We start from the raw sequence: 10,253 nt of genomic DNA, 5'->3' as shown, positions 1-10,253 counted from the left end.
TGGTTGTGACGAGTGTGACAAAGTGTGGGGATCTCATCCTACAAAATGCATAAACCCCCAAGTCAGCTAGCTAATTGTACAAGCTTTTAGTCGGTATTTCTCCTGTCTGGCTCTTGAGTGAATTGCTGATACCCAAGAGAAGCTGAGGATGTGTCTGACACTTTCGCTGCCCGGCGGATCAACTGTATACACATCACCATGGCAAGAGGGACGTGAGCCCTACTGTCCCAGTTTGAAACATATTGTATGGCTCTCACGGAATTACATTTTAAAATATGTGGCGTTTATGGCTCTCTCAGACAAAAAGGTTCCTGACCCCTGTGCCAGTGGGTTCCAGGCCTAGAACCTCATTGCAGCAGTCATTACTATGCATGTCCATAATTTTTTTTTTTTAGTTTACTCTAATATACACCTTGCCATCTCAAATCTCATTCTCTCAGCACTCTGTCCCATTTTTATGGGGTAAGATGCTGAGGTCATCTGCCCCACTTTTGGAGCAGTAACTGAAAATCTTTTTATGTAAAGTTCTATTGCCAGACCTTCTACCCTAGATAGCCCTACGGGGGAGCAGTATCAGCACTGCATTTCTCTGTGGCGCAAAGTCTTAATATTCAGAATAAGCATCAGTAATCATCTAGTTCAAGTAGGTGTTTAGCACTTGGTGTGTGTTTTTCTCAGGTTCCCTGGGTAAACTGGGCGCTGGGTGTGGGTGTTCTCAGGTTCCCTGGTAAACTGCACAATTCAGGTTAGACTTACCAGTTTTACCTTTGATTATTCGCTCAAACTATATCCTGCACTTTTAACATATAATTACAGTGGCCAAGGATTTCACACCAAGTTAGGATATCATAACAGCCATGACAGATACTGACACTCTTTTCTGAAGCGTTCAAATAATAAATGTCTTGTATTTCCTTTAAATGTTGTACAGTTCTTATAAACTAATTTACAGCGGTCTTGCTGCAACAGTGGGCATTGCTCCAACAGAGAAAACATCCTCTGGCTATGTGGGGATATACAGACAATTTTGTAATGTCTTCATGTGATTTCCCTCATCAGTCATGCACACTTCTGCATCAAATCTTTTAAAGCATACCTGAACTGACTTGCGAAATGGGGGTTAATTCACAAAGAAGTGGTAATATTGCTCTGCGCAGATAGTGCAAGGCAATAGTATCTTTACAACCGCCTGCAGTGTACTGTAAGGTTACATTAGCCTGACCTACAGTACTCTAGTAACGCAAGTGTTGCTGCGGTTATACACGTTACAAAAATGCATTACCGTAGCAACGCTTGCAATACTCGAGTATTGCGGGCCGTGCTAATAGCGCAACTAACAGTACACTGCTGGCAGCAACCCCATGAGATAAATATGGGTACATAAAGTACTAGGGTGTTGAGCACAGCTGTAGTGGGGTGTGGGGAAGTTAATAGCCATCATTGTCTTCTGGTATTAAGAAGAGGATGCTTGCTTTAAAAGGTCTGAGATGCAGGAGGGCTTCTTCTGTAGTATGAGAAGGATGCTGCAAGGCTGTAACTGGAGAGTGAGATATATTGGCCAGGGGGCAAGAAGACTTTAAAAGAAGCCCAGGACCCTGTAGACCAGAGTTCCCCAAACCTGTCCTCAAGGCCCACCAACAGTGCATGTTTTGCAGGAAAACCACACATATGCACAGGTGGGGTAATCGGTGTTGCAGCAGAGCTGATTAACTACCTCTGTGGCTTTATACAAAACATGCACGGTTGGTGGGCCTTGAGGACTGGCAGGCTAGACACAGGGTTGGTGAAATCCCTAGAGTTCACCCCGTGTGAAATTCAAAATAAAATAGGAACAACAACAAACATATTAAGACTAGGGATGGTCAACGAGATGCAAATCATTTTGAGTTGATGCAGGATTATGCAAATTTTGAATGCAAACTTATTCAGTTGAAAATAGACCAATCATATTTTACCTCAGCAGGATTTGATTGGTTCATTTTTAAGCTGCATACATTTGCATACAAAATTTGCATAATACTGCACCAACTCAAAAATTATTTGCATCTCATTAACCATCCCTAATTAAGACTACATTGGGAAGTATTCCTCATACAAACACTAAGCTGAAACAGATACCCACTGCTAGAAACGGCATGTGTATAGCCATAGGAGCAAAGCTTTACGTTGTGTCCAAACTCCTATGGGTAAGGCACACCCCACTGCTTATGCTGGGTCCTGCAAAGAGCAAATAAAAAAGTAATTTCTCCGATAATAACAGACCACAGACCAATATTGCGGTCAAGAATAGGTACAATAAGCAAGGCACTGCTTTGAAAATTATACCATAATTGTGCTTTCTATGTTGAACTAAGATAGAAAAAAAAATACACTATGCATACTTTAATATACATCTGACGTGCAGGCAATTTTATTGATTACAGTAGTTTAAATAAAAGCCTTCATAGCACTGTGTGCCCTAAACAGTTTGTAAAAAAACAAAAAAGTCAAATGGTGATTTGTCAGGACTGTGGACACGAATACATATACAAGACCACCTGAAGAATGTACAATTGACAGTCTGATTTGAAGAACTAAAAACCAAAATGCTGAATATCCACTAAAAAGGAGAGCTACTAATGTGCAATAACCTTTAAAAAGTTTATATCAATCCTCCTTTAAAAGATAATCTGTCCAAATGTTTTATTCTATGGTATGCTTCTAAAGAGAGCTAGGCGATTTGTGGTATATTTGTACCTACAACATGAATACTGAAACGATACGCTTTTGCTGAGCGGAAAAATACAGTAGGAAAGCCCCCGATTTATCTCCAATACAAAGCAATCATGGTTTTGGTTACTTGAGGAGATGGGTGAACTCTGAAGCATTTTCGTGAAAAACTGGAACCAAAGTTCAACCACAGCACAGATGTTCCAAAAACGGTCATGGTATCTGGGCTTCTCATGTTTAAGAGGTGACGGCTACAATTTATGGACAGGATTTTCTCTGTATGTTAATGGTGGGTCCTTGGCGATGACTCTTCTACTGTGATCACCTCAGACTTTCCAGTATCTCTGTCTGTGCAAGTTACATGTAATGATCCATCCCTGGAGAAAATACAAAGTTGACAAACAGAAATTGATTAGCTTCATTAAAAGTTTTACAACAAGAATCTGCTAGAGCAGTGTTTCTCAACATTTTATTGGTATGTACCCCTTTTAGAACGCTGTACTCACCAAGTACCCCCTAGCATAGTAAACATCACAAGCACCCCTTGACAAATATATATTTAATCATAGTACATGATAATTGGTTCTAAACAATTTCCAAGCATTTACTATTGCTTTTAATTAGCTAAAATACTAATTTGGTGTTTAAATAAGATTTTCTAAATGTCTAAATTTGTTATTCTTGGTTAAGTATATCAAGTCTGAGTACCCCCTGGAACCATCAGGAGTGCCCCCTGGGGTACGCGTACCACACGTTGAGAACCTAGGTGCTAGAGCATCTACATATATCCTTGTTGCCGACACCTATGCTGCACAGATCTACAACTGACACTACATACATTTACTGAACCTTCTAGTACTTTGTACTTGTGGTTTTTTTCAGGAGTACTTGTGAAGAACATACCTTGGATTTTACTTTTTGCTTCCAAGATTCAGTACATTCAGTACTCAAAATAATTATAACCGACATGTTAGCATCTACTGTCTGTTATGAAAGCCTTGAATGTGCTGTTTTTATAAACATGCACCTTTAGGGATAATTGACTCGAAGCAGAGCCAGGGCCGGTTCAAGTAACAGTTGGGCCCTAGGGCAAAATTAGCCTGGGGGCCCCCCAGACACCCCCCACCAAAAAGCGTCATTAGAGGCCCTTTGTTGCAGCCAAACTTCCCTCCTGGGCCCCTGAGCTGGATGCTGACCCTCCCCCAATCACCTCCCAACTTAGACTCTGCAGAGACCCTGGGGAGCAACAGTTAACATGGGGAGGGACAACTTGGGGGCCCCTACAGGCTCTGGGGCAGTTGCCTAATTTTTCCTATGGTAGCTCTGACCCTGAGCAGAGCTACCTAAGCTAATCACAAAGGTATGTCCATGCTGGATCCCACTGCATTGTCTGTTCCTCTCCGTGTGCCCTGTACATTTCCTATCAAACGGTCGGAGAGGATTGTGGAGAGGGCATTGTCAGGACAGAACAATCTCAGTTCTGTGGCTTGGAAGGACAAAGACCTGAGCAGCAGTACTGTATGCGGTTATGGACCGTGAGAGCAGCATCATTTACGTACAGGGGGCTATTAGTGTAGCCCCTCATCCTTGTGAAGACTGCCATCTCCTCTGCACCGTCCACACTTAAAAAGAACCTGCCTCTAGAGCTCACTCCCAGCCACAACGCATCTCAGGAACTGTAGTCCGCAGATGTGTGTAAATCTCCCGCCGGGTAGACTACAGTTCCCGGCGTGCAGCTCCGGCCAGTGGGATGGGGGGTACACTAACAGACCCCCATAGGTAAATAATGGCGCTCCCCCAACGGCATACAGGGTTATGCACCTTCCTTATGGGGAGTTTCATTTAATTTTTATTTTGTTTGTTCTCCTACTGCTCAGTGCCCTTTAAAATGGACCTGAACTCTTGCATAGGACACAAGAAAAACGTAACAGAAATGCACCCTGTATGTATTTAAAGAGTTTTACCTGTGCAATTCCCCCTCATGTGTCTCTAATCACTAGTTGTAATTTGATCCCTCCCTGTGTTGCATGACTGCCTATGGCAGATAAGCCCATTTGAAAGCACAGGCTGTAAACAATATGTCTGCTTCCATGAATCAGGAAGTAGAAACTGTGCAGACTTTAGGATTTGTGTCAGCTGTAACAAAATATTTTTTTTTTGTTTAAAGGTTACCATTCTGCTGTGTATCTTTTAGAGCAGAGAGGAGTTCTGAGCAAGTTGAGCATTGTTTTTTTACAGCATGGCCTTTAGACTTCTTTTCTTTTGCATATATTCATTGCAGAACAAGGATATATTACCACCAAGCCACAACGTCACGAAGTCTGTTGCCTCCAGTAAGTTGGGGTGTGGCTGGAGATATCTTCAATCAGAATAAAATATCATACATTATGCCTTGCTTTCAGCCAGAATCGCCACTTCAATCAAACTTGGCAGATTAATAACTTCAAGACGTTTATGCATTCATGGCTTAGCATATGCAAATGTGGACAAATGCAGTCCTGCTTATCAAAGGAGATTGATTTAGTTTGGATGTGGCTGTAATGATTGCCGAAGAGCTATTCTACCTAGCAGGTCTATAACTTCAATGGAGGACAGCATAGGAATGACCAGATCGTCTGAGGACCAGAAAGGCTGTATGGTATCCAGAGCCTTACCTCTACATAGGTATGTATGAAACCTGATGTGAGTTTCCTTCACTCAAAGGGAAGAGTAGGAATACTTTTGTATAAACTATACAAAAATCTGCAGGATGCTGTTCTCATGTTAAAGTACACCTGTCATAAGAGAGGTGACAAAGCAGCCATTGTTGACTTACTGTCCATTCTAATTTTCTGGATGTAATCCTGATTTGGCTATGATCATTCACCTGGCACAAGTATAAAGCTCAGAAATTCTGTTATTCCCTATGTGCATTCTAGATAGGTGACACAGCAGTACAGCCTAAGGGCTGGAATTACCAGGAGGACAGCAATGCTGTTTAATACACTGGTGCAACTCATTACTCAATGCTGTGTACCTTTCTGTGGTTTTTTTTCCCCATTCCTGTTTGTCAAAACTGACTTTTGTTAAATATATGTGAAGACACATTAAACAAATGACCTTCTGTAAACAAACAACTGCAGCAAATGTTTGGTATGAAAATTACCTCTTCATTGTCAATACAGTGACTAGATCATGAACTCCATGCTCTTTTCTTTGTAAATCCTTAAGTACAATCTGCAAAGCAAAATACAAGTTTGTTTTTTTATTTCTCTACACATTACAGTGCAATTGATATGTTTGCTTAGCACATTTTAAGCTCTACTTTAAGTGAACCTGTCACATATACAGTTGAGGACAGTCCAACATTGCTGCCAACATGAAGCATGTTGTAACTGTAGGTACCTGCGATTAGCCCAAGACTGAGCACCTGGGGAGGTCTCAGTCCCCTGGGTGATATCTATAAAAAGGAATCATATTTTTCAAAACTGGACTATATGCTCATAATTAGGAATCAAATTCTGCTAGTGCTGCAGCCTCAGGTTCAATTCCTAGCCAGGACACAATCTTTATATAATGTATATGTTCTGGCTGTTATTGCACAGGTTTTTTTTATTTTCTGGTCAATCCATTCTACCACAACACAAAAACATACTGCTAGGTCAGGGGTTCTCAAACTTTTCCAGGTCAAGGCACCCTTTACGACTCTAAAAAAATTTCAAGGCACCCCTTGACAAAACCGGTTGCCATATTGAGGCACACCCACCTCAGGAGTACTGCGTCTGCACTCCCAGACACGTGTATCCAAAGAGGGTGGTGGGCAGCAGAGTGAGAGGGGTGGTGGGCAGCAGAGTGAGAGGGGTGGTGGGCAGCAGAGTGAGAGGGGTGGTGGGCAGCAGAGTGAGGGGGTGGTGGGCAGCAGAGTGAGGGGGTGGTGGGCAGCAGAGTGAGGGGGTGGTGGGCAGCAGTGTGAGGGGGTGGTGGGCAGCAGTGTGAGGGGGTGGTGGGCAGCAGAGTGAGAGGGGTGGTGGGCAGCAGAGTGAGGGGGTGGTGGGCAGCAGAGTGAGGGGGTGGTGGGCAGCAGAGTGAGGGGGTGGTGGGCAGCAGAGTGAGGGGGTGGTGGGCAGCAGAGTGAGGGGGGTGGTGGGCAGCAGAGTGAGGGTGGTGGTGGGCAGCAGAGTAAAGGGGGGTGGTGGGTAGCAGAGTGAAAGGGTGGTGGGCAGCAGAGTGAGGGGGGTGGTGGGCAGCAGAGTGAGGGGGGTGGTGGGCAGCAGAGTGAAGGGGTGGTGGGCAGTAGAGTGAGGGGGGTGGTGGGTAGCAGAGTGAGGGGGGTGGTGGGCAGGAGAGTGAGGGGGGTGGTGGGTAGCAGAGTGAGGGGGGTGGTGGGCAGGAGAGTGAAGGAGTGGTGGGCAGCAGAGTGAGGGCACATTGAAGTTACTTATGTGTCAGAAAGAGATGCAGCAGAGATTGTGCACATACTGAGGATGTGGGGGAAGGGCAGGCAGACAGCGTTGTAGGCTGACAGTGAAGAGATGCAGCATTCACATTTTACCTTACTCTGCCTTTCTCCCTGCTGTCCCTGTACTAATGCAGAAAAGGCTGGAACCATTAACTAACTTCTGGATTCATAAACTTCCACCTCGCATTTCTAGCTGTACTCCGTGGGGAGGCGGGGCTAGTCGGCTGGCCAACCAATGTGGTAAAGATCCTCTCCCCCTTCACTGTGCTGTGAAACAATGAACAGGGGGCGGGGGAGGGATTAACTCAAGCTTGCTGGCTCTCTGCACGTGCAGGCACAGCCAGCCTGCATCTAATGATTTTACAGGGCAGAGCAGGATTGTGAAGTCCTGCAGAGGATTTGATACACGCGATTAGGAGGGCAGCCGCGGCACCCCTGGGATCCGTTCACGGCGCACCAGGGTGCCGCGGCACCCAGTTTGAGAACCTCTGTGCTAGGTTATTTGTCAAGCCTTAGTTGGCCCTGGACTTCGGTAGAGATATTAGACGTAATCCTGGTATACATGCTAGGTGGTGCTTGGCGGAGACAGCCGATCGGGAGCCATCTCGGCTGAGAATCTAGCATGTGTACCGTGGCCCCGATCAAAGGATCTGGAGTGACTGGTTATCTCTACCATGACAAGAGAATGGTTCTCCTCCTTATCCTCCTGCTCTGATGTGTCCCATGCCATTGTCCCTCCCCCCACATAACCCAATGCATCACTAGCCTCTAGGCTAGCCACATGTCTGTACATAACTTGGACCCACACCATCGCCTGGGGAATCAAATCTCTGCTGACAACAGTAATTGTATATACACCTCAAGGACTATGGTAGGGATGTTCCATTGAGTTTCTCAAAGGCATAGTCAGTTACAGATTATACACTGTACTCTAAAAATCTGCAGCACTATATAAATGCTTAGTAATAATAACAGTGCCAGACCACCAGTATCCACTAGTAAAAGCTGCTACTCTGGTTCCCAATTCTTGGCCATGGCGGTAGTTATAGTCTGCCACGACTGAGTTCAGACCAGCATACAGTATGTATGCTTCACAGTAGTGAAAGAAGACCCCCAAGTAAATCAGGAGTCAGGACAACCCCAAAGGAAATAAAGCCTTAGAGCTGTGTATGATTTGCAGGCAACCTCCTCTATGCACAGCTAGATGGATTCCATGTATGCGAACCACTAACTACCTCACCTGAGGTGTGGATGCCTGTGAAACATGCACCATGAAGGGGAGTGGTTGAGAAAAACTGCATTAGAGGATTGGTGAGGATTTATTACTGAAAGCTGGCACCACCAATGTCTACTACTTTCTTTAATATGCTGTTTGTGAGAGAGAATGCCCTGGAGGTGTCTGGGTGGTCTCATTTGACTGCTCTTATTTCAGTAGACACTAAACAACTTTACAGGAAAACAAATTAAAATATGGGCTACAAAACAACTGTATTAGCTAGATAACTTGTGTATATGTAGGCAACACACCATAGAAAAGAATACATTCAAGTGTAAAAATCCACAAGTTACCTGTGCAAATTTACTATTCTCTGTTACATCGGATTTGGAAACAGACTCATACAATTCCAGGAATACAGATGAGAAGGTCCCAGGTGCATGTAATGTATGTTGTCTACGAGCAGGGAGTGGGGTGCCAGAAGGCAATAAAACCGTGAACTTCTCAGCCCCACTTTCATCTGCTTCCTGTAATGATGCATTCAAGGACAAGAACTATTAATAAAAATGCAATGGTTTACCTTTTACAAAAATTAAATGAAAAAACAAAACATAAAACAATTGTTTACTTTAGCATATGAAAGAACACAGAGTTTTTGTACAGTAAATACATGTACAGGTATACATTTTACAAACATTAAGGTATACATTTTACTATCAGTCAATAAATTGCGTTAGTGATAAACAACAGAGTTCATAGAAAACAGAAACCAGAAAAAAATACACCTTTATTTCCAAATAAAATATTATCGCCATACATTGTACTAAGGACACAATTTAAATGTAATAACCGGGGTAAATACAATGTGTGGGTTTTATCTACAAGGACATTTTATTTATAAACTATAATGGCTGAAAGCCGAGAAATTATGATTTTTTTTTAATTCTTAGCAAAAAGTACTGCTCAAAGAAAGCCTAGTTTGTCCTGCATAACCATAATATATAGATAGTTTCAGTGTGATAAGTTGTGATAAAGTTATTGGTGAATGAATGGGAGGAGCGAGATGTGAAAATTGCTCCGGGTTTGAAGGGTGGAAAAAAAAAAAAAAAAAAAAAAAAAAAAAAAAAAAACAACTTGTGGTTTGGAAGTGGTTAAAGGGAAGGTTCAGGGAACTCTTGAAAAAAATAAAAATCCCTATCCACTTACCTGGGGCTTCCTCCAGCCCGTGGCAGGCAGGAGGTGCCCTCGCCGCCGCTCCAGAGGCTTCCGGTCGTCTTCGGTGGCCGACCCGACCTGGCCAGCCCGGCTGCCAGGTCGGGCTCTTCTGCGCTCCATGGCCGGGCTCTTCTGCGTCCCACGCGGGCGCGCTGACGTCATCGGACGTCCTCCGGGCTGTACTGCGCAGGCGCAGAACTACTGCGCCTGCGCAGTACAGCCCGGAGGACGTCCGATGACGTCAGCGCGCCGGCGTGGGACGCAGAAGAGCCCGGCCATGGAGCGCAGAAGAGCCCGACCTGGCAGCCGGCCTGGCCAGGTCGGGTCGGCCACCGAAGACGACCGGAAGCCTCTGGAGCGGCGGCGAGGGCACCTCCTGCCTGCCACGGGCTGGAGGAAGCCCCAGGTAAGTGGATAGGGATTTTTATTTTTTTCAAGAGTTCCCTGAACCTTCCCTTTAAAGGACAACTGAAGTGAGAAGAATATCGAGGCTGACATTTATTTTCTTTTAAATAATGCCAGATGCCGGGAAGCCCTGCTGATCTGTTTGGCTGCAGTAGTGTCTGAATGTCACCATAAGCAAGGATGCAGCTAATCTTGTCAGATCTGACAATAATGCTAGAAACACCTGATCTGCTAAAAGTATTAGAGACAGAGGATCAGCAGGATAAGCAG

The 10,253-nt window shown here is 44.5% G+C and overlaps 1 protein-coding gene across 1 annotated transcript in view; it reads right to left on the bottom strand.

Annotated features, from left to right (window-relative positions):
- Positions 1–2,381: 2,381 nt before the first annotated feature.
- HSPA14 (heat shock protein family A (Hsp70) member 14) overlaps positions 2,382–10,253 on the bottom strand; it is a 35,376-nt gene continuing 27,504 nt past the window's right edge. The window contains exons 12-14 of the mRNA XM_068276156.1: positions 8,717–8,890; positions 5,855–5,925; positions 2,382–3,086 (exon numbers count right to left, since the gene is read on the bottom strand). Of these exons, the coding sequence (XP_068132257.1) occupies positions 2,993–3,086; positions 5,855–5,925; positions 8,717–8,890 (339 nt within the window). The 3' untranslated portion in view covers positions 2,382–2,992. The remainder of the gene's footprint in view (positions 3,087–5,854; positions 5,926–8,716; positions 8,891–10,253) is intronic.

This window comes from Hyperolius riggenbachi, chromosome 3 (genome assembly GCF_040937935.1).
Source record: "Hyperolius riggenbachi isolate aHypRig1 chromosome 3, aHypRig1.pri, whole genome shotgun sequence".
Classification (NCBI taxonomy): Eukaryota; Metazoa; Chordata; class Amphibia; order Anura; family Hyperoliidae; genus Hyperolius; species Hyperolius riggenbachi.
The sequence above is the reverse complement of the archived record's forward strand: the minus strand, read 5'-3'. Positions and strand labels throughout refer to the sequence as shown.